The sequence below is a fragment of the Dipodomys merriami genome, unplaced genomic scaffold (genome assembly GCF_024711535.1).
Source record: "Dipodomys merriami isolate MVZ:Mamm:240054 unplaced genomic scaffold, mDipMer1.0.p SCAF_106, whole genome shotgun sequence".
NCBI classification, from domain to species: domain Eukaryota; kingdom Metazoa; phylum Chordata; class Mammalia; order Rodentia; family Heteromyidae; genus Dipodomys; species Dipodomys merriami.
In genome coordinates, this window is record NW_027202338.1 from 167,014 (window position 1) to 193,737 (window position 26,724).

At 48.3% G+C, this 26,724-nt stretch overlaps 1 protein-coding gene and 1 non-coding gene across 2 annotated transcripts in view; one reads left to right on the forward strand and one right to left on the reverse strand.

Moving 5' to 3' along the window:
- Window positions 1-3,832: 3,832 nt before the first annotated feature.
- LOC138812390 (ryanodine receptor 1) overlaps window positions 3,833-26,724 on the forward strand; it is a 112,969-nt gene continuing 90,077 nt past the window's right edge. Inside the window, exons 1-20 of the mRNA XM_070000346.1 lie at window positions 3,833-3,892; window positions 8,290-8,409; window positions 9,420-9,524; window positions 10,581-10,655; window positions 10,738-10,816; window positions 11,104-11,216; window positions 12,118-12,211; window positions 14,465-14,558; window positions 15,288-15,362; window positions 15,880-16,036; window positions 16,150-16,314; window positions 17,011-17,132; window positions 17,623-17,818; window positions 19,476-19,611; window positions 19,691-19,786; window positions 19,867-19,985; window positions 21,717-21,850; window positions 22,169-22,410; window positions 22,913-23,105; window positions 24,234-24,450. Coding sequence (XP_069856447.1) covers window positions 3,845-3,892; window positions 8,290-8,409; window positions 9,420-9,524; window positions 10,581-10,655; window positions 10,738-10,816; window positions 11,104-11,216; window positions 12,118-12,211; window positions 14,465-14,558; window positions 15,288-15,362; window positions 15,880-16,036; window positions 16,150-16,314; window positions 17,011-17,132; window positions 17,623-17,818; window positions 19,476-19,611; window positions 19,691-19,786; window positions 19,867-19,985; window positions 21,717-21,850; window positions 22,169-22,410; window positions 22,913-23,105; window positions 24,234-24,450 — 2,580 coding nt within the window. The 5' untranslated portion in view covers window positions 3,833-3,844. The remainder of the gene's footprint in view (window positions 3,893-8,289; window positions 8,410-9,419; window positions 9,525-10,580; window positions 10,656-10,737; window positions 10,817-11,103; window positions 11,217-12,117; window positions 12,212-14,464; window positions 14,559-15,287; window positions 15,363-15,879; window positions 16,037-16,149; window positions 16,315-17,010; window positions 17,133-17,622; window positions 17,819-19,475; window positions 19,612-19,690; window positions 19,787-19,866; window positions 19,986-21,716; window positions 21,851-22,168; window positions 22,411-22,912; window positions 23,106-24,233; window positions 24,451-26,724) is intronic.
- Window positions 11,649-11,755, reverse strand: LOC138814655 (U6 spliceosomal RNA). Its single transcript, XR_011368044.1, has one exon. It is a non-coding gene; the product is annotated as a U6 spliceosomal RNA (small nuclear RNA).

Genomic DNA, 26,724 nt, shown 5'->3' on the forward strand with positions numbered 1-26,724 from the left:
CTGGGCTTGGGCACTGTCCTTGTGTTCTTCAGCTCAAGGCGAGCGCTCTACCGCTTGAGCCATAGCACCACTTCCGGTTTTTGAACGGTGATCCTCAGATCTCAGCCTCCTGAGTAACTAGGATTACAGGTGTGAGCCACCAGCGCCCTGCCAAATATGGATTTTCTTTACAAGAGGAGACTAGGGAACAAACATCAAATGTCAGGAAATGCATTGTACTTGCTATGTTTAAAATCAGAGCAGGGCACTGGTGGTTAAGGGCTGTATTCACAGTTATTCAGGAGGCTGAGATCTGAGGATTACAGTTTGAAGCCAGCACAGGCAGCAAAGTTCATGAGACTTTTTTCTTTCTTTCTTTCTTTCTTTCTTTCTTTCTTTCTTTCTTTCTTTCTTTCTTTCTCTCTCTCTCCTTTCCTTCCTTCCTTCCTTCCTTCCTTCCTTTCTTTCTTTCTTTCTTTCTTTCTTTTCTTTCTTTCTTTCTTTCTTTCTTTCTTTCTTTCTTTCTCTCTCTCTCTCTCTCTCTCCCTTTCTTTCTTTCTTTCTTTCTTTCTTTCTTTCTTTCTTTCTTTCTTTCTTTCTTTCTTTCTTTCTTTCTTTCTTTCTTTCCTTCTTTCTTTTTTGGTCTGTCATAGTCCTCCTGAGTAGATAGGATTACAGGTGTGAGCCACCAGTGCCCAGCTGTGTGAGACTCTTATCTCCAATTGATTACCAAAAAAACCTGAATGGTAGAGCTCTAATCTTATGCAAATAATTTTCTAGACAGTGCCAGGTTCTGAGTTCAAGCCCAGGTGGCCGCACGCACGTGCCTGACTTGGGGAGCCCAAATGGAGGCTAGGAGTAGGGGGGACTGAGCCCACCAGACTGCCAATAAACAGCCATTTCTCAGGACTTTCTGGCACTGCTTAGATGAACTGTAGACCTGGGTAAGTTACTCAGCAATTTGCTCCAGGGGCACATACTAAAACCACGTGTGTCAGCTCTGGAAGAGGGGAGTGCAGGACTTAGCAACGACCCTCCAGAACTGGAGGCAGTCCCAATGTCTGTGATGTCCACCCCAAGTTCCTAGGTAGATAAACCAAAATATCAGTCATTAAGAAGTCCTTGTAGCAGTCCTAGCTACTAAGGAGGCTGAGATCTGAAGATGGTGGTTCAAAGCCAGCCTGGGTAGGAAAAGCCGTGAAACTCCTATCTCCAATAGACCACCAGAAAACTGGAAGTGGCTCACGTGGTAGAGCACTAGCCTTGAGCTGAAGAGCTGAGGGACAGCACCCAGGCCCAGAATTCAAGCCCCATGACCACTACCAACAACAACAAAAAAGTCCTTACAAAGCCATCATAGCCATGAGGCAGGTGTCTGCAGACCAATATGGGAAGGGTTCTAAGACATGTAATCATGACTGGCAGAAGTAAGACACTATTAATATCTTATGATATCAGTCATAATGACACAATCATTTTACATTCTGTGCAAATGTTAATGGAAAATAATGCTTAATTTTGTATTACTTGGAATCAATTCAAGTAATTTAACACACCGTTGTGTATTCCAAGATGCACAACACAAAATGATATTGTATTTTATCATATAATATTAACCTAAATATGGAATTATGTAATACCTTTTTGATTCATATAATTCAACAGTATGCTACAGAGTTACCTGCTATTTAATGTAATTTCATTAGCACCAATATTTCTGTGACTTCTGACAACCTGTTATACATTGTATAATATATATATTTTTTTTTTGGGGGGGGGTCCAGTCGTGGAGCCTGAATGCTGGGCTTGGGCGCTGTCCCTCAGCTCTTCAGCTCAAGGCTAGCGCTCTACCACTTGAGCCACAGCGCCACTTCTGGCTATTTTTTTTCTTTTTGCTTATATGGTGCTGAGGAATCGAACCCAGGGCCTCATGCATGCAAGGCAAGCACTCTACCACTGAGTCACCTTCCCAGCCCTGTATAATGTTTTTTTAAGAATGAGGTCTTGAAAATAGACATTCAAGATCAGCAAAAAAAGGGCTGGATGTATGGATTAGGTGGTAGAGTTCTAGTCCTGAGTAAGCAAGCATAAGAAGCAAGCTGAGTGAGTGTGAGGCCCTGGTACTAGAAAAAAATTAAAAAAACCAAAAACCTCCTACAAAACTAGACATGGTAAAGCTATGTGTTTTCATTTTTGTGTGTGTGTGTGTATGCTTGTATTGGGGCTCAAACCCAGGGACCTGTGTGCTTTTCCCTTAGCTTTTTTTTTTTTGGTCTGGGCCTAGGTGCTGTCCCTCAGCTCTTCAGCTCAAGGCTAGTGCTCTACCATTTGAGCCACAGTGGCACTTCTGGCTTTCTGGTGTTTTATTGCAGATAAGAGTCTCATGGAGCTGGGCGCCGGTGGCTCACGCCTGTAATCCTAGCTACTCAGGAGGCTGAGATCTGAGAATCACGGTTCAAAGCCAGCCCGGGCAGGAAAGACCGTGAGACTCCTATATCCAATAAACCACTAGAAAACCGGAAGTGGCACTGTAGCTCAAGTGGTAGAGAACTTGCCTTGAGCTGAAGAGCTGAGGGACAGCGCCCAGGCCCAGAGTTCAAGCCCCATGATCGACAAAAAAAAAAAAAAAAAAGAGTCTCATGGACTTTCCTGCCCAGGCTGGCTTTGAACTGTGATCCTCAGATCTCAGCCTCCTGAGTAGCTAAGATTATAAGTGTGAGATACCAGCGCCCAGCTTCCTTAGCTTTTTTTTTTTCCCCCTCAAGTGCTCTACCACTTGAACCGCAGTTCCACCTCTGACTTTTTGGTGGTTAATTGGAGTTAAGAGTTTTATCAACTTTTCTGCCTGGGCTGACTTCAAACTGTGATCCTCAGATCTCAACCTTCTGAGCAGCTAAGATTACAGGCATGAGCCACTGGCACTCAGCTCATGCTTTCATTTTCTGCTCTCAATAAGATGAATCAAACCCAGACTATCTGGCACAGAGTCCTTACTTCTCAACCTTGTGTGTTGTGTTGCATGTGTGTGCAGTGTGTGTGGTATGTGTGTGTGTGTGTGTGTGTGTGTGTGTGTGTTGGAATGCACTTTGTAGCTCAAGCTGGCCTTGAACTTGTGATCCTCCTGTCTTGGCCTCCCAAATTCTAGAATTATGGAAATATGCCACCACACATGCCCATATAATGCTTTTTTTTTTTTTTTTAAAGCCAGGAGACTTTATTTATGCATTTATTTATTTAGCCAGTCCTGGAGCTTGAACTCAGGGCTGGCCACTGTCCCTGAACGTTGTTTGCTCAAGGCTAGCACTCTACCACTTGAGCCACAGCACCACTTCCGACTTTTTCTGTGTATGTAGTATTGAGGAACTGAACCGAGGGCTTCATGCATGCTAGGCAAGCACTCTACTACTATGCCACATTTCCAGCCCCAAGTCAGAAGGCTTTAAATGGCACACATTCAGGTTCTCTTGAGTGATATCCAGCCAAGGTTTTACTGCCTAGAACCTCAGTTTGCCCTTTGTGAAACAAACCTTACCCCCACCTTGCAGTTTTAGTCAAGGTTTGAGGTCTGTGGGCGTGGCTCCGAGCGAGGGGCGTGGCTCCGTGCACATTGGTCCAATGGGTGCGAGGCTCCGAGTGAGGGGCGTGGCCACATGCGCCCCGGCCCAATGGGTGCAGTGGGGGGCTGGGACCTCTTCCCAGCTCTGTCCAGCACTCGTGTCCTCCTCCCAGTTCCATCTACCTCGCGGGTGCCTCTGGCGTCCCCAGAGGTCTCCGACTTCAACCCGCCCCCAGCCCACCTGCCCAGCCTGCAGCCCCTTCCCTCCATCCCCCGACCTCAGCCCAGGCCTTCTGGAGCCCCGACATCATGGGAGACGGAGGAGAAGGCGAGGACGAAGTCCAGTTCCTGCGGACGGTACTTATCTCTGAGTTCGGGGGGGGGGGTAGTCTCTGGGGGTGGGGGGCTATTTCTAAGGTATCCCTGAGTCTTTCCTTCATCTCTGTGTCGGTCCTGTTTGCCGGTGGTCTCTAAGCATCGAGATCTCTTCCTTTGTCACTTCAAGTGACTGTCACTTTTTAAATATCTCCTCCACCTTTCTCACCAGAGATTTAATTAGCAGGATTTGAGAATTTCAGAATGAGGAACGGGATATCCTTCAGCTGCTTCTGATTTTTAGTGCTTTAGTCCACAAGTGGGGGACACTGAGGGAGCACCCACCCCCCTTTAGGCCACCCTGCAAGCAGACACTTGGGGAAGGTGGTTCTAATTCCTGGGCTTAATTTAGCCACCCTCCCACCCCCACCCAGCCCTCATTCTCTTCTTGCTCCAGGCTCTGACCCATTTAAATTCTTGGGAAGGGGGCTGGCTGGTGTGGGGTTGGAGGACAAAATTTCTTCTAACTCCTAGTCCTTGAGGGGGAATCCTTGGGGGTCTCTTGGATTCTTGGTCTCCCCCCCCCACCCGCCCTTTCCCTGCTTTGGGTTGGAGGAGAAGGATCAAATACGTCTGCTGATGGTTCATGAGACTCTGTGGGTGGTGTCTCTACCCATCTCTTTGGGATGTCCATTATCTCTGTCTCTCTGTCTCTTTGTCTCTAGCTCTTCCTTTTGTTCCTTGGCTTCAGTCCCTCTGTGTTTTGCTGTCCCTCTGGCTCTGTCTCTCCCTGAATCTCTGATCACAGGCTGGAGGGTTGGGGGGCAGGGATAGGAATTAGAACAACAGGTGTCCCTCCCAGAAATAGTCCGTTTTTCTGGGCCCTGGACAGAGAGGAGAAGAGAAAGAAGGAGGGGCTGCCCATCTCCCAGTCCTTCACCCTCCCTTTCAATGGTGCACCCTCCCAGTTCCACCTCTCCTCCAGTGGCTCAGCTGGGGGTGAGAGGGGGTGAGTCTGAGAGGAGATGATTCCCCTGGTCCAGGTCTGCTGACCCTCTACTGCCCTCTTCCCTCCCCCTCCAAGGCTCTGAATCCATGCAAGAAGTGCTGACGCAGCATTCCAAACCCAGAATAGAACCCTGGTGGCCTGGGTCCGGTTTCCTGGGAGGGAGGAACAAACAGCTGGGCTGCTAGTGAAGGATGGGGACAGCTGGATGCGAAGCCACTGGATGGAATCTTGCCCAGCCCCAGCCCCTTAACAGATATGATGGGTTGGACCTAATAAGACCATAGCTGTGGTAGCCTATGGTCTGTACCCAGGCTTTGTGCCCAGGTCCTTGGCCTCTGGAGGTATCTAATTATATTCTTGCTGCCTTATCTTCTGAGGTAGGGCCCTATCTTTATCTCCCAGAGAGATTTGAGGGAAAGCAAGCCCCAAGTGGTTAAATCACTTGCTCAAGGTCAAGGCCAGGAAGTGGCATCTCTGGATAGCCACGAAGGCCTAGTTGTTTTGTTTTCACCAGAGGAAAACTGGATCCAGACATACTAAGTTAGCAATCTAGTGTTAGGGCTCCAGAGAGTCCTGGCCTTGGTATTCTCTTGGCCCCAGATTGGGTCTGGTTTTCCTGAATGTTATTGAACTCATGCAGCACTTCTCTACACTTTTTTGGGATCATGTCCCACCAATTGCACCAATATTTCATATTGCAACCCAGTACATAAACATAGACTTAAAAAAAAACCTCTGCTTTATTAAGGCATATACAATAAATTATACTCACTTTGACATGCTAGTTTAATGAGTTTTGACAAACTGTGCAGACCCAGGTAACCACCATCAAAGCAGAGAATATTTATTTCCTTTACTACAGAAGGTCTTTCCTGTTCTTTTTCTTCTTTTAATGCTAATACTGGGGCTTGAACACAGGACCTCTTGATCTCGCTTGGCTTTTTCTGCTCAAGGCTAGCCCTCTACCACTTGAGCCACAACTCCACTTCCAGCTTTTAGCTACTTGATTGGAGTCTTGTGGATTTGTCTTCCCTGGCTGGCTTCCAACCAGGATCCTCAGATCTCAGTCTTGTGAATAGCGAGGATTACAGGAGTGAGCCACCAGTTCCCCGGCTGTCTTACTCTTTTTGCTCAGTGTATTTTTGACATTTATCTGTGTTGCTTGTATCCAAAATGCATTCCTTTTTGTTGCCAAGTAGTACTGTATTGTATGACTATATTGCAATTTGCTTATCAGTTCATTTGCCTGATGGACATTTGGGTGGTCTCCAGGTTTTGCAACCATGGACAACCCCTGTGAGCATTCACACACACACACACACACACACACACACACACACACACACACACACACACACACACACACACACACACACACCTATTTTTAACAGTGACAACTTCATAAAATGTAGATTGCCCTGAAGGCAGGACAGGAGGTTTGTTATTTCCTGTTCTTGCTCTATTTTATTTCAGTGTTAAAGAAGGCTAGCCAGTCCCCCGGCCCCCCCTACAAACACACTCTGCACTCCCCTCCTACCTGGTTTCATTTCCCTTGGATGGTAGATGACCTCTTAACTTGCCCAGGCTGATGTTTCTCAAAGCCAGGCCCAAGTCAGAACTCCCAGTGGGGAGATAGCTGGATAATAATACAGATTCTTTGTAGGCCCCAGGCCTCTTTGAAGGAGGTTTTGGTGGTAAGGGGTAGGAAGCTGTGGTAGCAAAGGAGCTTTATTTTACTTTATTGTTGTTGTTGTTGTTACTATTATTACTATGTTTTGTGTGGATGTGGGATGATATTACACTCTTACTTAATTTTTTTTACTCAAAGCTAGTACTCTGCCACTTAAACCACAGTTCTATTTCTGTTATTTTATTTTATTTCCAGTCCTGGGGCTTGAACTCAGGGCCTGGGCACTGTCCCTGAGCTTCTTTTGCTCAAGGCTTGAGCCACAAAACCACTTCTGTTTTTTTCTGTGTATATGGTACTAAGGAATTGAACCCAGTGCTTCATGTGTGCTAGGTAAACACTCTACCACCAAGCCATATTTCCAGCCTCTGTTATTCATTTTTGGGGAGGGGGGAGGGATGGTTAATTGGAACTTTGAGTTCAAATATCAAGTGAAAGTGTGAGGCCCTGAGTTCAAGCCTCAGTACTGGCACACTTACAAAAAATTAGTCATCTTGAGGTTAATTGGAAATTAAGTTGGAGTTGAGTTCAAAGAATGCACATTCCATTTAGCCTTCAGTCATTGTCCCAACTGTTATGTTTGCTATGTCTACTTAACCTTTTCCTCCTCTCTATATTTTTTCCCCTGAGGAAAATACCTAGACCTGTGCTACTTTCAGTGTATAAGAATGGTGTTTCACTGGACACCCGTAGCTCACACTTGTCATCCTAGCTACTCAGGAGGCTGAGATCTGAGGATTGAGGTTCATAACCAGCCTGGGCAGGAAAGTTTGTGAGACTCTTATCTCTAATTAGCCAGCAGAAAACCAGAAGTGGTGCTGTGGCTCAAGTGGGAGAGTGCTAGCCTTGAGCTGAAGAGCTGAGGGACAGTGCCCAGGCCGAGTTCAAGCCCCATGATTGACCAAGAAAAAAAAAAAAAGAATGTTGTTTCTTCTGAAACTACAATGCAATCAGTTACCAAAATCAGACGCAGTAGTGTTGATAGGACCTCATTATCTAATCCCAGCACTTGGGAGGCTGAGGCAGAAGGATGGAGAGATTGTGGCCAATCCATGAGCTACCCAATGAGACTCTGCTTTAGAGAGACAACACTAAGCAACAACAAAAAATTAACTTATAAGCCTGGATATATTTTCCACCTTCTAATGGGTCATCTTATGGATCCTACTTGGGAGGCCTCTGGAAGCTGCTGGACTCTGGTTCAAATCCAAGCTCCCCCACCCACCTCTCTGTCTCTCTATCTCTCTGTCTCTGTCTCTGTCTCTGTCTCTCTCTCTCTGTCAGTCATAGAGCTTGAACTCGGGGCCTGGGTACTGCCTCTGAGCACTTTTGCTCAAGTGCTCTACCACTTTAAGCCACAGCTCCACTTCTGGTTTTCTGATTAAGGTTAATTGGAGATGAAGAGTTTCTTGGAGTTTCCCTACACTCAGGTTGGCTTTGAACCCCAATCCTCAGATCTCACCTTCCTGAGTAGCTAAGATTACAGGCGGGAGCCACCAGTGCTCAGCCAAGCTCCTTCTCTTAACAGATGTGTAGTCTTGGGCAATTAGTGGCCTCCCGTGCCACCAATCTCAGTTTCCCCTGGGCTGGAGTCAAGTGCAGTGGAGCTTGCCTGTAGTCCCAGCTGCTCTGGAGACTGAGGCAGGATCTCTTGAGTCCCCAAGGGTGGGTAGGAATTCCTCTCCCTGGACAGTTGGTGCGGGGCTGTCCCTACCAGCAGGTCCTGTCCCTTGGTGTCCCCAGGATGACGAGGTGGTCCTGCAGTGCAGCGCCACGGTGCTCAAGGAGCAGCTCAAGCTCTGCCTGGCGGCCGAGGGCTTCGGCAACCGCCTCTGCTTCCTGGAGCCCACCAGCAACGCGCAGGTCAGTGTCCACGGCCCCGGGGGAGGGCAGGGAGTCTGGAGCCCAGGGCCCAGATTCAAACTCAATCCTTGCAAGATGAGGCTGACAGCAGAGGGATGGCCGTGGAGGCGGGGCTAAGATGGGAAAGGGGCGGGGCAGGAAGAGGGTGTGGCCTGTGGCTGGGGGCGGGGCCTGGTTTCAAGGCGGGAAGTTCGTGTCCTGAGATAGATGCCTGGTCTGAGGAGTGACGGGGGGGGGGGGGGGGGGGGGGGGGGGGTGTGAGAAGGGTTGGAGTCTGAGGTGACTGGGGCTGGGGTCTGAGGAGGGACTTAGGCAGGGTCTGAGGTATTTGGGGGGCAGGGTTTGAAGTTGCAGAGGTGGAGTCTGAGGAGGACAGGTCCTGAGGTGGGAGAGTGGGGTCTGAGGCGATTGGGGGCAGGGCTTTGGGTCACAGAGGTGAAGTCTGAGGAAGGAAGGATGCAACCTGGGGTGAGGACAGAATCTGAGGAGGGATCGGGGTCTGAGGAGGCCAGGGCCAGGGTCTGAAGTCTCAGGGGTGAGGACTGAGGAAGGATGGAGTTTTGAGGTAGCAGGAGTTGCAGGCCCTAAGGGGTACACACACAGATTGTGGAAGGTCAGGCAAGGCTGCTGAAGGAAAAGGCACAGAAATCCCCCAATGGGAGGTGGCCTGAGGGTTTAGGAACCCTGTTGAGAGGGAAGGGTTGGGGGCTCAGGAGAAAGGGCAGGAGACTGGAGGTCCATGAAGGAGGGGTCCTAACGGGCAAACAGGGGCTTGAGATGAGTTAGATAACAAGGGTTTGAGGGGAAGGTGTTCTGAGAGTATATGGCTTGGGATTTGGGGGGGTCTGAGAGCCTGGGTGGGGCTAAGAGGGGGTGTTGGCAGGTCCTTTTGTGGGTGTCTTAGGAGTGTGGTTGTTCAGATTACAGAAGGGAGTCTGCCATGCCAGGGAATGGCACTCAGGAATCTTCTGCCCTCCTTCCCCCACTAACGTCTGCCTGTCCCACTCCAGAATGTGCCCCCTGACCTGGCCATCTGCTGCTTCATCCTGGAGCAGTCTCTGTCAGTCCGAGCCTTGCAGGAGATGCTGGCCAACACTGTAGAGGCTGGCGTAGAGGTGAGGTTCTCCCCTTCCCTCCCCAGGGATCAGGACAAAGGGACAGGGATGGAGGAGGGCAACTGGGAGGGGGTGTCATTTACCATATGCTCTTCTTCCTCTCTCTGCCCTGCCCCACAGGCCCTCAATTTGGATAAGTGGGTAGGTCTAGCCTTGGGTGTCATCTGTCCACTCCTTCTGTTCTCAGGCCTGCTGCTCAGGCCCACTTCCTGCACACAGGGGCTTTGGGGGCTCTCCCCAACTCCAGTGGTCAGGGACTGTGGTCCAGAACAAGCCAGGCAAGCAGGAAGGAAGGAGTAAGGGCTTCTGAGCCCCTCATTATCCCCACCTGATTCTTTCTCCTCTTTCCCAACCTTTCCCCTCCAAACCTTGACCCCCAGATCCTCACCGCATGGGATGTCTTCCCTCACCTCCTTCCATCCTATGTATAGGCCCCCTCCGGTCCAGGAGTGGGTCCGCCATGTGATCATGTGGCCCCATCACATGGTACCCTCGGCATGGGCATGTGAGAGCCATGATGGGGGCATGATACCATCAAGGGCTCATCCAAAGGGCCGAGTCTCCTTGTGCTCAGGAAGGGGCAGTTGTGGCAGGTAGCACAGCTGGTCACCTTATTGCTAGAGGTCATAGCCACATGTTGAACACCTGCTAGTACTTTCCCAGCCCGTTGAGGCTACAGCTCAGCCATGTTATGATAGATGAAAGCCCAGGGGGCTGAGGCCCATGAAACACAAAATCCTGGGGTTCCTCGAGTGTTCCCAGGCATGTCAGATGAGTTCTTCACTCTCCCTGGGTGACTTTGGGTTGATGAGATAAAAAGAGGCTGAGATAAAAAGAGGTTTCAGAGAATGTCAAATACCCCTTCCCTGGGCTTCTTAGAGACACAGTCCCTAATTCCATGGATGGGGAAACTGAGGCTCTCTGAACTCCAGACTTGAGCCCAGTATTTGATGGAGATCATATGCCTGCCTGTGAATAGGGAAGATGTTTTATTTTGGGTGGGGTCTTGTGAATCTGGGGTTCTGTGCTTACTCTGTGCCTCCTACCCCCCTACAGTCATCCCAGGGTGGAGGACATAGAACACTTCTGTATGGCCATGCCATCCTGCTCCGGCATGCACACAGTCGCATGGTAAGTGCATTAACATGGGGTTTAAGCAGGGGGCAGGGGGCAGGTCTGCCAGAAGGAGACTGATCCCCCTCTCCAACCCTAGTACCTGAGTTGTCTTACTACCTCCCGCTCCTTGACTGACAAGCTGGCCTTCGATGTGGGACTACAGGAGGATGCCACAGGTGCAGCGATGGGAGAGTGAAGGGCCCCTCCCTTGAGGCTGGAAGTCAGGATACAGAAGTGCCCAGAACTCCAGAGTCCGGCAGGACTTTGGGACAAAGGGACTGAGTGCATGGATGGACACATTTTGCCCAGGAAGATTTGGTGGGGAGATTCTGGGTGGAGACTTTGTGGAAGCAATGGTAGATTTATGGGCCTGGGGCTTGGGGAGCTGGATGGCTAGTGAAGAGCATTATGAGTAGATAGCATCCTAACAGCCGCCTTACCCCCATCCTGTCCCCACCCACAGGAGAAGCCTGTTGGTGGACAATGCACCCAGCCTCCAAACAAAGGTCTGAAGGAGAGAAGGTTCGAGTTGGAGATGATCTCATTCTTGTCAGTGTCTCCTCCGAGCGCTACCTGGTAAGCTGAACTTGCCTCCAACAGTGGGTCCTACAGCTCCCAGGATTCAGAGCCTATGGGAGTAGCTCTATCTCTTCATTTTTAGTTTTCCCATCTGTTTCCTAGCCCCAAATATCTTTTTTTTAATTGTGAAAATACCATACAGAGGGGTTACAATTACACAGGCAAGGTCATGAGTACATTTCTTATCAAGCATTGTTGCCTCCTCCTTTGTTTCCCCTTCCCATCCCTTCCCATTCCACCCCCACCCCCTGCCAAAGTTGTAAAGTTCCTTTTTTGACATAGTCTTGTACATCTCATTGTTGCAATGGGTCCACCTGTATCCCTATTTAAATAATTTGTTTTTTCCCTTCCCCTCCACAAAGTATAGCAACATCAAATACAGTGAAAACAGGGGTTATACTGTGGGGGAGGGACATACAAAGCAACAAAAAAAATATGGAACGCTTCATGAATTTGCATGTCATCCTTGCGTAGGGGCCATGTTAATCTTCTCTGTATCGTTTCAATTTTAGTATACTTGTTGCCAAAGCGGACACCCCCAAATATCTTGACTTCCAGTGTTCCCAGCCCCTTATTTGAGCTTGCTTTTTGTATTTTTTTTTATTGTGAAAATACTGTACAGAGGGGTTATAATTACATGGGCAAGATAATGAGTACATTTCTTATCAAGCATTGTAGCCTCCTCCTTTGTTTCCCCTTCCCATCCCTTCCCATCCTCCCCCTCCCACCCCCCCACCCAATCCTTCCCGCCCCGCTCCCCCTGCTTTTCGTATTTGTGATCTGCAATTTTCTATCTCAAAATTTTTTTTTGCATCCATCCTCAATTTCTGCCCTGAACTCTGGATCGTTGCCAACTTCAACCCATCATCTCTGACTACCATAACTTGGGGGTCCCCAGCACCTGTCCACAGCCAGTGGGGAGCTCCAGGTTGACGCTTCCTTCATGCAGACTCTGTGGAACATGAACCCTATCTGTTCCTGCTGTGAAGAGGGTGAGACCCCCTGGACCTCTGACCCCTAAATTGAAGTTCCCAAAACAGACCCTCAGTGTTGCCCTTCAGCTCTGCCCAAACAGAGCTTCAGATCCTTAGCCCTAACACCTAGATTTCCAATTTATTATCTGTATACCTTGCTCGCTAACTGATCCCAAATCTAGACCCCTAGATCTCATATCTCCAACCCCCAAACTCAGACTGCAAAGAATTAGTCCCCAAATCGCCTACACAAAATGCTTAAGGTAAGATCCTACATTCAGATCCAAAGCTTTTTTTTGGGGGGGGGGTTGTCGTGGGTCTTGAACTCTGGGTCTGGGTACTGTCCCTCAGCTCTTCAGCTCAAGGTGAGAGCTCTACCACTTGAGCTACAGCGCCACTTCGGGTTTTCTGGTGGTTAATTGGAGATGAGAGTCTCACGGATTTTCCTGCCCGGGTTGGCTTTGATCCACAATCCTCAGATCTCAGCCTCAGTGGCTAGGGTTACAGGCATGAGCCACCGGTGCTTGTCTAGATCCAAAGGTTTGAGTATCAGATTTGGAGCTCATCCTCAGACTCCAGTGTTCAAAAATAAGTACAGAACTATGGACCAGTGGTTAATGCCTGTAACCTTAGATACTCAGGAAGCTGGGGTCTGAGGATTGGGGTTCAAAGCAAACTCAGACAGCAAAGTCTGTGGGGCTCTCCAATTAACTAGCAACATTCTGGAAGTGGAGCTGTGGACCAAATGGTAGATGCCAGCTTTGAGTAAATGAAAGCACTAACCTGAGTTTAAGCCCCAGTACTGGCAACAACAACAAAAAAAAAAAAAAGAAAAGAAAGAGAGAGAGAGAGAGAGAGAGAGAGAGAGAGAGAGAGAGAGAGAGAGAGAGAGAGAGAGAGAGGGCTGGGAAGGTGGATCAGTGGTAGAGTGCTTGCCTCGCGTGCATGAGGTCCTGGGTTCGATCCCTCAGCACCATATAATCAGAAAAAGCCGAAAATGGCGCTGTGGCTCAAGTGGTAGGGCACTAGCCTTGAGCTGAAGAGCTGAGGGACAGTGCCCAGGCCCAGAGTTCAGGCCCTACAACTGACAAAAAAAAAAAAAGAGGAAGAAATAAAGAAAAAAAAAGAAAGGAAGAAGGAAAGAAGAGAAAAAAAAAAAGAGAATAAGAACAGTTATCTTCAACCCTTGAAATCAAACTTCAGATTTCCAACCTAGGAACTCTAATTCAGACTCCCAGGCTTTACCCTACCAGTCTCAGACTTAGAAAATTTCAGTCCACTTCTTAAAAAATCAAAAGCTGAGCCAGATGCTGGTGACTCATGCCTATAATCCTTGCTACTTAGGAGACAAAGCTCTGAGGATCGTGGTTTGAAGCTAGCTGAGGCAGAAAAGTCCGTAAGATTCTTATCTCCAATAAACTAGTCAAAAAAGCTGGAAGTGACACTGTGGCTCAAGTGGTACTTACCTTGGGCAAAGAAAGCTCAGAGACATCAACCAGGCCCAGAGTTTAAGCCCCAGGACTGGCAAAAAAATTAAAAGCTGGTGGTGGAGGCCTGGCTCAGTTGGTGGAACGCTAGCCACTGAGCAGAATCATTAGGTACTGAATTTGAGTTCCAGTCTTGGACCAAAGGGAAAAGAATAAAACCAGGCACTGGTGGCTCATGTCTATAATCCTAGTTACTCAGAAGGCTGAAATCTGAGGATCATGGTTCAAAGCCAGCCTGGACAAGAAAGTCTGTGAGACTTTTTTTTTTTTTTTTTGCCAGGCCTGTGGTTTGAACTCAGGGCTTGGGCACTGTCCCTGAACTTCTTTTTTTTTGCTCAAGGCTAGCACTGTACCACTTGAGCCACAGTGCCACTTCTGGCTTTTTATGTTTATGTGGTACTGAGGAATTGAACCAAGGCTTCACACATGTTAGGCAAGCATTCTACCACTAAGCCACATTCCCAGCCCTTTCTTGAGACTCTTATCTCCAATTAACCACTAGAAAACTGGAAGTGGTGCTGTGGCTCAAGGTGGTAGAGCTCTTATCTTGAAGAAATAGAGCTCAGGGACGGCACCCAGGCCTTGAGTTCAAGCCCCACAACCAACACAAAATCAAAAAGAACTTTGATTCAGACTCCAAACTTCAGAATCCCAAACCAAGTTGAAATTCAAACCAGGAAACGCCCAAACCCAGGCCCATCAACTTCTAACTACAAAACTCAGGTAGGTCTTTCCAAACTCACATTATACTTCATAACAACCAACTTCTTTTTCTTCTCCCCAGGCTATGTGACAGGGGGACATGTCCTCCGTCTGTTTCACGGACACATGGATGAATGTCTGACCATTTCTCCTTCTGACAGTGATGACCAGCGCAGGTCTGGGTTGGGTACAAGAGCAAGGGGCCTGAAGTCTAGGATGGGGGTTGGGGAGGAAAGTTGCCTAGAGGGCTGGGACTCTTGTGTCAATCACCTTCCTGATACTCTGACAAAATACCTTAGTCAACTTGGTAAGAGGGAAGGTTTATTTTGGGTCATAGTTTCCAAGGTTTTAGTCCATCATTGCTTGGCCCTGTTTTGGACTTGTGGCAGCATAGGACATCATGGAGGAGACATGTGGCAGAGGTCAGTGGGCAATTGAAAGGGTCTCCAAGCTGGGTGCTGGTTGCTCACACCTGTAATCCTAGCTACTCAGAAGGCTAAGATCTGAGGATCATGGTTCCAAGCCAGCCTGGGCAAGAAAGTTTTTTAGACTCTTATTTCCAAAACACCACCAGAAGACTGGAAGTGGTGCTGTGGCTCAAGTGGTAGAGCATTGGCCTGGAGCAGACAAGCTCAGGGACAGTGCCCAGGCCCAGAATTCAAGCCCCATGACCTTAAAAAAAAGTCTCCATATTCTCTTAAATGGCTCACTCTCAATGAAATGACCTCACTTCCTTCTATTATGTTCCACTGCCCAAAGTTTCCAGTAGTGGCACAGACTGGGGACCAAGCCTTTAACACATGTACATCACTGGGTGATATTAAAGATCCAAACTATAACAAACCCTGTTGATGGGATTGGGGACCAAGATTCTTGGGACCTCACTCTGTCTTGTGTCTCCCCAGACTTGTCTTCTACGAGGGAGGATCTGTGTGTACCCATGCTCGCTCTCTCTGGAGGCTGGAGCCGCTGAGAATCAGGTGTGTGTGTGTGTCGGGGGCGGGGGGGGGGGGGAGGGAAGAATAGACTGGAGGAAGGGCCGGGGTCCTGAGGGAATTTCTTGAAGGAAGATCTAAGGAAGAGGATGAAAAGTCTTTTTTTGGGGGGGGGGCAATCTGGAGAGCCCAAAGAATGATATGGAAGTCCTCAGGGATTCTGGAAAAGGGAGAAGGTCTTGGGGAGAGTGGTGGACTTCCAATGGAGAAATGGGGTCTTGAGTGAAAGTCTGGGGAGTGTATGGGATCTGGATAAACTTGGGGGTATTAGAAACCTCTGGTGAACTTGGAAGAATCTTCTAGCATTTTAAAGAGGGTTGGAATTCCTGAGGGAGGATGAGTGGGTCCGAAGAGAGACTTGAGGGATCCAAGAAAGGTTTAGGGAATGCTAGAAGATGAGTTGGGGGCTTAAAAAGGTTTGGGCCAAGTCTATAGTGACCATGGTAGGACTAGGGATGGAGGGGCTCTGACCCCCCCCAACCTTTGCTGTCACCCTGAACAGTTGGAGTGGGAGCCACCTACGCTGGGGCCAGCCTCTGCGAATCCGGCATGTGACCACTGGGCGGTACCTGGCACTCACCGAGGACCAGGGCCTGGTCGTGGTGGATGCCAGCAAGGCCCACACCAAGGCTACTTCCTTTTGCTTCCGTATCTCCAAGGTCAGTTCTGGTCAGGGTGACCTCCTTCACCTGGGCCCACACCAGCCTCTTCTGGGGCTCCCCCCATTAACACATAGGCAGAGGAGGCTGAATGCTGTCCATTTCCCCTGCAGGAGAAGCTGGATGTGGCCCCTAAGCGAGATGTGGAAGGCATGGGCCCCCCTGAGATCAAGTACGGAGAATCGTTGTGCTTTGTGCAGCATGTGGCTTCAGGCCTGTGGCTCACTTATGCTGCCCCTGATACCAAGGCCTTGCGACTTGGTGTGCTCAAGAAGAAGGTGGGCTTCTGCAGGGGGAGGGGCATAAGTGTTTCTGGGCAGAGAGGGGGCTGGTAGTTGGGCTAGGTGGTGGTTCAAACCCCAGTACCACCCACCCACACACACACACACACACACACACACAAATGCTGTGAATACGTGGGAAGCCTTTGTGAAAATGAGGTTCAGAGATAGAGGCAGATGGACTGGGTGTGATGGTGCACCCCTGTAATCCTACCTATGCTGGAGGGAGACAGGAGGGTCAAGGTCCAAGGCCAGCTCAGGCAAAGTTAGCTCAAGACACCATCTCAAAAATAAAGTGTAGGGCTGGGAATGTGGCTTAGTGGTAGAGTGCTTGCCTACCACGCATGAAGCTCTGAGTTCAATTTCTCAGTACCACATAAACAGAAAAAGCTGAAAGAAGTGCTGTGGCTCAAGTGGTAGAGTGCTAGCCTTGAGCCAAAGAAGCTTAGGGACAGTGCCCAGACCCTGAGTGCAAGCCTCAGGTCTGGGGGGGCGGGAGGGGAAAGAAAAAAGACTAGGGACAGCTCAGGTGATAGAGTGCCTGTCTAGCCAGCACAAGGCAACTTGAACCTCAGCCCTACTAAGAGATAAAGACAGAGAAAAGGAAAGGCAGACAAAGAACATGGGAGAAAGCTGGGGCTTATGACTCTGGGTGGCTGACCCCCTCCTGAATGCTTTGTGTGGAACCCTCAGGCCATGCTACATCAGGAAGGTCACATGGATGATGCCCTGTCACTGACCCGCTGCCAGCAGGAGGAGTCACAGGCTGCCCGGATGATTTACAGCACAGCTGGCCTGTACAACCAGTTCATCAAGTAGGTGTACCCCCCTGCTGCCTTCTGCCCTGGAGTGACCCCCAGTTTCTGGTACTCATGCACTTGACCACTTCCATCTCTAGAGATCTGAAGAGGCAGCCTCAGCCCTGTTTAACACACGCAATCCCTAATCTCTAATCCCATACCCTCTGTACATTTGAGCCCTAAATCTTACCTAGACAATGGTGATCTTTGACCTCATACTTCTGCTCAACACTCTTTACACCCTGAGTACTACCACCCTCAACTCTGAACCCGTCCTTACTCCTCTTTCCATAAGCTCCCTGTGTAATCAAGTGAGTCTCAGTCTCAGTTTCTACTATGTGACCTCCAGCCAAGGCCTTTCCCCCTGGCTTTCCATATCTCATCCTCTTTACAAGGGGGAGTCTGTAGGAGTGTTGATAGCGTTGGGCAATGACAGAGGGGTGCTCTTGGGTGATGACAGTGGGATGTGCTTGGCCCTGACTGACAGCTGTGGTCTTTGTTGTAGGGGCCTGGATAGCTTCAGTGGGAAGCCACGGGGCGCAGGACCGCCTGTTGGCTCTGCGCTGCCCATCGAGGGTGTCATTCTGAGCCTGCAGGACCTCATCGGCTACTTTGAGCCTCCCTCAGAGGAGCTTCAGCATGAGGAGAAGCAGAGCAAGCTGCGCAGCTTACGCAACCGCCAGAGTCTCTTCCAGGAGGAGGTGAGGTGCAGGTGGGGTGGGTGGGGCCTAAAGGGTGAGGGTGGGGCCTAAAGAGGGCGGGGCCTCTGGACAGCGAGATAAATGGCTCAGGGATTGGGCGGGGGGAGGGGAGGAGCACAAGGAAGGGCCTGGGCCAATGGGAGCTGGGGGGCGGGGCCTTAAGTAGGCGTGCTCTTGCATTGATCAGAAGGCCTATAAGTGAAGAAGCTCAAAAACAAGGCCAGGCCTGGGAGATAGGCCTGGGGAGAAATCAGAGGTTGAGCTAATTAGGGCTTCTGGTTCCCTAGGTAGTGTGGGATGGGAGGATGGGGCCAGAGGCCAGAAGAAGGAGAGTGTAGGGAGGAAAGCCAGTAAAGGTTAAGTCAGAATACAAGAGGTATGGGGCAGCTAGAGATCTGAGAAGGGGTGGGGGGAAGATCAGGGGATCCTAAGTGTTGTCAGGAATTGGGGAGCACCATCTATTCAAAAGCATCCAGCTAGACTCTTCCTCTCCAAGGGCTCCATATCTGCTGGGGAGGAAGACCAGTAAATAAATATAGTAACAATGAAACTATGGCCAGAATGGAATTGCTATATATAGACAAGGCACTTACAATAGTTACAGTATAGAGTGGATGCTGTTTGTGATTATTGTTAACTTGTATTTAGCTTTTGCTATGGCTATATACATGACACCATGGGAGGTTGTAATTCTCACAGTACAGATGGGATCTTCAAAACTCAGAAAGATTAAGTAGCAGTCATTTACTCATCCAATAATCCAGCTGTGAACAAAGCAGATCAAATCTGCCCTTAGGAAGTTGATGTGGCAAGGGAGAATCATATGATCAAATATAAATAAGACATAGTGGTACATGCCTGTAATTCTAGTACTGGGGTGTCTGAGAAAGGAGGACTGAAAGTTTTGGGGTTAGTCTTGGCTACACAGAAGAACCCTGGCTCAAAACAAAACAAATAAATAGATGAATGTATGGCAAGCTATATGGTGATAAGGGCTAAGGAGAAAAATCAGGGAAGGGCTAGAGAATGCTGGGGTTTTGCAGTCTAAACTAGACTGCTTAGTCAGGGTGACATAAAAGAAGAAAGGAAAGCCAGGTGTATACTTAGAACAACGGGTAGAAAGGCAAGTAAATGCAAAGGTCCTGAGGTCAATGTGCTTGGCCTATGCTTCAGAAAAAGAAAACTTGATCTTATTTAGTTTATTTTTCCAGCACCATCATTTAAACTCAGAGTTTTGTATTTTCTGAGCTTATTTGCTCAGCTGGTACTTTGACACTTGAGCCAAACCTCTAGCCCTGCTTCTTACTGGTAATTTTTGAGATGGAATTTGGTGTACTTTTCTTCACTGGCTGGCTTTGAACTGCCATCCTCTGGATCTCATTTTCCTAAGTAGCTAGGATTACAGAAGTGAACCACCAGCACCTGGCAGAAACCTCGATTCAGTAGGAGCATTTTATGTTGGAGATAGAGGCAAAGAGGATGAACAGATCTGGGGAGGCAAGGAAGAGAAGAAGGTGGTGGGAAGGAATGGGAACATGGGATTAATGAGACTGGGTTGAAACTAAGTGTTGGAGAGATTTTCTTAGCAAATTTAAGAAAGAGAAGAAAGGAAGGTACTGGGACTTCACTTGTGACCTCTTTGTTTCTTCCATCCCAGGGGATGCTCTCCCTGGTCCTGAATTGCATTGACCGCCTGAATGTCTACACCACCGCTGCCCACTTTGCTGAATTTGCAGGGGAGGAGGCGGCTGAGTCCTGGAAAGAGATTGTGAACCTGCTGTATGAACTCCTGGGTAAGGAGCCTGAGTCCTAACTTCCCCAACAGCATCCGATATGCAGTTCCACACAGTCTGATGCCTCTGTCACCCACAGCCTCTTTGATCCGTGGCAATCGTACCAACTGTGCCCTCTTCTCCACCAACTTGGACTGGCTGGTCAGCAAGCTGGATCGGCTAGAGGCCTCATCTGGTAGGGGAAGCCAGGGCATTGGGAAAGGGGTCAGGGAAAAGAGGATCACACCACCTCAACTCTCCCCTGGTACCTGACAGGAATCCTGGAGGTGCTGTACTGCGTCCTTATCGAGAGTCCTGAAGTCCTGAATATCATCCAAGAGAACCACATCAAGTCCATTATCTCCCTCCTTGACAAGCATGGGAGAAACCACAAGGTCTGTTCTTCACCTCTGACCTCTCATCCCTGACCTCTGAATTCCCACTTCTGACCTCTCCTCATGGACCCATCAATTCTCTGATCTACTCTACCCCCACATACCTTCCATCTCAACACCAGTGTCTCATGCTCTGGTTCTTAAATGGATTTTGGGTGCAGGGATACTTTGCTAAATCTTTGAAAAGTTTATCAAATATTTATCATAAATTTCAGCTTTTTTTTTCTGGGGTCTGGTCGTGGGGCCTGAACTCTGGGCCTGGGCACGGCCTGGGCACTGTCCCTCAGCTCTTCAGCTCAAGGCTAGTGCTCTACCACTTGAGCCACAGCGCCACTTCCAGCTTTTTTCTTTTTGCTTATGTGGTGCTGAGGAATCGAACCCAAGGCCTCAGGCATGCAAAGCATGCGCTCTACCACTGAGCCACCTTCCCAGTCCCATAAATTTCAGCTTTAAGTGGCTGTATACTCTGGTATTTGTTACAGGCGCTAGCAATTCCTATTGATTGATTTCTAACTACTTCACACATTTGTATCCTCCTTTGGCCCCTGATGATCCAAAAATCTCATTTTGATTCCCATTTCTCACTGACCCTTTCACTCTACCCTTTAACCTCTCTTTTCTTACATTGCTGATGCCTTATCTCAAACCTTATCACAAACCCCTAGTCTCTCACTTGATCCTCTTCTCTGATCCCTAACCTTTTCCTGTCATCCCTAATCTTTGTTTTTTTTTTAATTTTTTTATTGTAAAGATACTATACAGAGGGTTACAGTTACATGAGTGAGGTAATGAGTACACTTCCTCTTGAACATTGTTACCCCCTCCATTGTTTTCCCCCTACCATCCCCTCCCTCCCTCCCTTCCCCGAGGTTCTTTTTTTTTTTTTTTTTTTGATTGTGATTAAGTGATTACATAATTTCCGGAAATTCACAGTATTGTGGAATAATGATGCTCATTTAAAGTCACAAGTTCATTCTAACTTTTCTGGAGCAAATTGTCTATCACAGTCTGTAATATATAACGGTGCTCACATGTTATATACCATATATGTGATCAGCAGCATGGGGATATTTGGTAGTGGTTCAACCAGATGAGTGGGAGTTCTTTGTTTCTTAAGTCCTGTTAGTTTTGTCATATCACCTAACATTTTGGATTTAGCATCCACTTATCAGGGAGACCATGTACTGTTTGTCTCTTCGTTCTTGGCTTACCTCGCTCAGCATGATTCCTTCTAGCTCCATCCATTTCCCTGCAAATGCCATTATTTTGTCATTTCTAATGGCTGCATAATATTCCATTGTGTATAGATACCACAATTTTTGGATCCATTCATCTGTGGTGGGGCATCTAGGTTGGTTCCATATCCTAGCTATTGCGAACAGTGCTGCAATAAACATGGAGGTGCACGTGTCCTTGTATATTGGTTCCTGTTGTTCAGGGTAGATGCCTAGAAGTGGTATGACTGGGTCGTAAGGGAGGTCAATCTTTAGCTTTCTAAGGACCCTCCAGACTGCTTTCCAAAGTGGTTGTATAAGTGTACATTCCCACCAGCAGTGTAATAGGGTTTCTCGTTCTCCACCCTAATCTTTGTTTATACCAACTTCTCTCAGGCAAAATCTCCATATTTATGTCCAGATACATCATCCTTCCTTTCTGGCTTTCTATCCTGTTTTTCCTGTAGCCCAGTACCCTGCTCTCTCACTCTCTTTAACCTCTGATATTGACCTCCAGGTCCTGGATGTGCTATGTTCTCTGTGTGTGTGCAATGGTGTGGCTGTGCGCTCCAACCAAGATCTCATTACTGAGAACTTGCTCCCAGGTCGTGAGCTTCTGTTGCAGACAGATCTGATCAACTACGTTACCAGGTGAGGCTCCTAACCCCTATGCTGACCTCTACCCCTATCCTAAGACTCAAAAGCTCCTCAACCCTCTTCCTTAGTGGGTATTTTTTTGCAAGGTCCCTTCCCAGGATGTCTGCCTTGTACCAGTTTACCCCTAGACTCCTACTGTTCTCTTTTCCAGGCTCCATTTCTGCCTCTATCTCTCTTTCTGTGTTTTCTTTTTCTTTTTGTCCTTGTCTCTGCCCCCTTCTCTCCCATCTGTCTCTTCTCAATCTGTTTTTGTGATGTGTTTCTCTCTCTGTTTCCCTCCCAACAACATGACTGTCTTCTTCACTCCCACAGTATCCGCCCCAACATCTTTGTGGGACGAGCTGAGGGTTCCACGCAGTATGGCAAATGGTACTTTGAGGTGATGGTGGATGAGGTGGTTCCATTCCTGACAGCTCAGGCCACCCACCTGCGGGTGGGATGGGCCCTCACTGAGGGCTATAGCCCCTACCCTGGAGGCGGCGAGGGCTGGGGAGGCAATGGAGTCGGCGATGACCTCTATTCCTATGGCTTTGATGGGCTGCATCTCTGGACAGGTACTTGGGCTCTCCCAGGAGATTCCTTAACCCTGACCTTTGACCCCCAGAAAATTGCCAAGACTGATCACATACCCTGGGGTTTGGGGGGAGTATTCTGAACCCCAGGGGAGGCATTTTTTGTCCCCTTACTCTTCATTTTTCCAGACCCTAACCCTCAAGCTTCCAGAGCCCCACCCTTCCCTTTTTCCTCATAACTTCCAAAATGCTGATTCTTGAAGAGGTATAACCTCTGATTCTAGAGCTTTAACCTCCGAGCTTTGAATCCTGATCCTAAAGTTTCCATAATCTAAACTCTGTGTCTTTAATCTGTGACCCACAGTTCCCAGGAATATAACCTCAGGAGACCCCCTCTTAACCTCTGCCCCCTAATTTTAGAACTATAGGAACACCTATAGTTTCTCAAGGTCTAGTCCCCAAGGGATCTTCCGATATTTGCCTGTTGTCTCTTGATACCGTTGATTCTGTGGGACCTCTGACCTCTGACCTCTGGCTGGTATAGGTCATGTGGCACGCCCAGTGACTTCTCCAGGACAACACCTTCTAGCCCCAGAGGATGTGGTCAGCTGCTGCCTGGATCTTAGTGTACCATCCATATCCTTCCGCATCAATGGCTGTCCTGTTCAAGGTGTCTTTGAAGCCTTCAACCTTGATGGGCTCTTCTTCCCAGTTGTCAGCTTCTCAGCGGGTGTCAAGTGAGGACTTACTCCTGCCCCATTGTCTATCCCAGGTCTGGGGACTGATAGCTTCTCTGACCACTCTATAGCCTCCTCGGAGGCCAGGAGAGAACAGTTCCTTAAGACATGAAGGTTCCAGTGACCTCTCCATGATCCCAATGACCTCATATTCTTCCCAATCCCATATCCTACCAGTTACCTTCAAATGGCCCCAGGATTTTACAATCACTTCGTAATGACTGCAGACTTTGCAAGTCCCCCTGACCTCAAACCTAGGACTTTCTCAGTGACTTCAGACTCTCCTAATGACTCCATCCTTTTCCAATTAGCTCCTCATGATGACAAGGTCTCCCAGTGATGATCCAGTCAGCTCAGATTTGCTCAGAACCCCAGTTAACCCAAAGACCTCTCAGGGACCCAGCCTTCTTCCCAACGACCTTAAGCTGGAAATTCTGGTTATGTCATAATTATAACAGAATCTAAGACCTTCTTCTTGGTTTCTCCAAAATGTTTTACTATTCCCTGATATTCTGTTGACCTGGAGTCTCCAGAGGGCCTTCCAAGATGGGAATTCTTCTCTAATAAGTACAGATCCACCTTCGTGTATGTGTATGTTTGTGCATGTGTGTGTGCGCTTGCGCACATGCACATGTGCTGGTACTGAGGCTCAAATTGAGGACAGGTACTGTCTTAAGCTTTTCTATTCAAGATTGGAGCTCTGCTACATGAACTACAACTCCTGAGTTAAAAAAATTTTTTTTGTGTGGCTAATTGGAGGTAAGAGCCTCATAGACTTTCCTGCCAGGGTTGGCCTTGAGCCTTGATCTTGAGATCTCAGCCTCCTGAGTAACTAGGATTAAAGTATGAGCCATGGGTGTCTGGCAAGACCCTTTGATTCTTAACTCCCTATTGACAGCACAACTTTTCCTCTGGATTGTCCATTGACATTCCCTATGCTATTTCTTTTACCCTCAGATTTTCCTTTCTGACTTTTAAATGACTTCCATAACCCTAGGGAGACCCATGACTTCCCAGAGACATCAGGTCTCCCTAGAACTTTTCACTGATCCTAGAATTGCCGTGTCTCCCACTAACTGCAGACTCTCCTCTATATCCCACACCATAACCCTCTTTCTCTTCTTTCAGAGTGCGATTTCTCCTTGGTGGCCGCCATGGGGAATTTAAATTCCTCCCCCCACCTGGCTATGCCCCATGCCATGAGGCTGTGCTACCTCGAGAGCGACTCCATCTTGAACCCATCAAGGAGTATCGACGGGAAGGTCCCCGGGGACCCCACCTGGTGGGACCCAGTCGCTGCCTCTCACACACTGACTTTGTGCCCTGTCCTGTGGACACTGTCCAGGTATTGCCTGACCTGCCAGGGTATTCTGGTGAGGTATTACTCTCTTAGATGCCAAAGAGGCCTAGAGTCGAGCTGGAAGCTGAGAATCTCTTTGTGTAAAACAGATGGTGAATCTGAGGCAGAGGAGGCAAAGGGCTCTCTCAAGGCAGAATTCTAGTTCCAGGGACTCTATGGTCTCATTTCAAAAGAAAAAAGCAGCTGGGAAGGTGGCTTAGTGGTAAAGCGCTTGCCTTGCATGCATGAAGCCCTGGGTTCGATTCCTCAGCACCACATAAGCAGAAAAAGCTGGAAGTGGTGGTTGGCTCAAGTGGTAGAGTGCTAGCCTTGAGCTGAAGAGCTGAGGGACAGCGCCCAGGCCCAGAGTTCAAGCCCCACAACTGAGAAAAAAAAATAGGATGGTGAGGCAGGGCATAGTGGTAAAGGCCTGTAATCTAATCTACTCAGGAAGTAGAGATTAATGTTCAAGGCTAGTTTAGGAAAGAAAAAAGTTAGCAAGACCCCCACTAAATGGATAAGTTGGATTTGATGGTTCACATTTGTAACTTCAGCTATGAGGCAGGCATAGGTAAGAGAATCTTAGTCTGAAGCCATCCTCAGGGAGGAGAAAAAAAAGCAAGCATGATCCTATTAAAAAAATAATAACTGGCCAGATGCTGGTGGGTCATGCCTGTAATCCTAGCTACTCAGGAGGCTGAGATCTGAGGATCATGGTTTGAAGCCAACCAAGGGCAGAAAAGTTCCCAGGAGAGACTCTTATCTCCACTGGCTAGGAAAGTGGCTCATTGGTAGAGTGCTTACCTAGAATGCATGAAGCCATGGGTTCAATTCCTCAGTACACATACATAGAAAAAGCCCGAAGTAGCACTGTGGTAAAGTGCTAGCCTTGAGCAAAAGAAGCTTAGGGACAGTACCCAGGCCTAAATTCACAAGCCCCAGGACTGGCAAACAAACAAACAAACAAACAACTAAAACCTGGAAGTGGAGCTGTGGCTCAAAAATGATAGAGCACTAGCCTTGAGCAAAAGAGCCCAGGGACAGTGCTTAGGCCCTGAGTTCAAGTCCCACAACTGAAAATAAAAATAGTAACTAGCTGGGCACTGGTGGCTCATGCCTGTAATCCTGGCTACTCAGGAGGCTGAGATCTGAGGATCGAGATTCAAAGCTAGTCTGGGCAGAAAAGTCCATGAGACTCTTATCTTCAGTTAACCACCAGAAAACTGGAAGTGGTGCTGTGGCTCAAGTGGTAGAGCACCAGCCTTGAGCTGAAGAGCTCAGGGACGGTGCCAAGGCCCAGAGTTCAAGCCTCACAACTGACCCCTCCCCCCAAAAAATATAATAACTAAAGGAAAAAGGGTTGGAGGTATGGCTTGAGCAGTAGAGAGCCTGTAGCAAGGACTGCCTGAGTTTAAACCCCATACTGAAAAAAAAGAAAGAGATAGAGGAAGGAAGGAAGGGAAGGAGGGAAAGAAAGAACTAGCATGTTATTGCCTTTAATTTACAGTTGAGGAAATTGAAAGCCAGAGAGATGAAGGGACAAATGCTGATTTGAATGCAAGTGACAAATGCTGATTTGAATGCAAGGATCTGATTCTGAAGCCTATGTTCTTATATACTGTGCTATGGCTGAGAACTGAGCACAGTCCTGAGTAAATAGCAAGCATTCAATGTATTTCCAGAAGTCAGATGACTTTAGGTCTTCCGGTCAGCTTCCTGCCCACAGGCTGTCTGCTCTGGCTCCTGGAGCTCCCTCTCTGGTCCAAACCATCAATATCTCTTGCCAGCAAAGCACTGCCAAACATCAACATTCATTAGACACTCATTGTATGCTTGGCATTCATCTCAACTAGAATATTAAATATTTTGCATAAATATGTTCAGGAACTCTTTTTTTTATTTTGCCAGTCATGGGGCTTGAACTTAGGGCCTGGACAATGTTTCGGAGCTGCTTTTGCTCAAGGCTAGCAATCTACCACTTGAGCTACAGCACCACTTCCAGCTTTTTCTGTTTATGTGGTACTGAGGAATTGAACCCAGGGGTTCATCCATGCTAGGCAAGTACTCTACCACTGAGCCACATTCCAAGGCCATCAGGGACTCTTTATAAAGTAAGGGTCAGGAGTTAAGTGTTATGTGAAGAAAGGAGCTGAGCACTGGTGGCTCACACCTGTAATCCCAGCTTCTCAAGAGGCTGAGATCTGAGAATCAAGGTTCAAAAGCTGGCCTTGACAGGGTACTCTTATCTCCAATTAACCACCAGAAGGCCAGAAGTAGAGG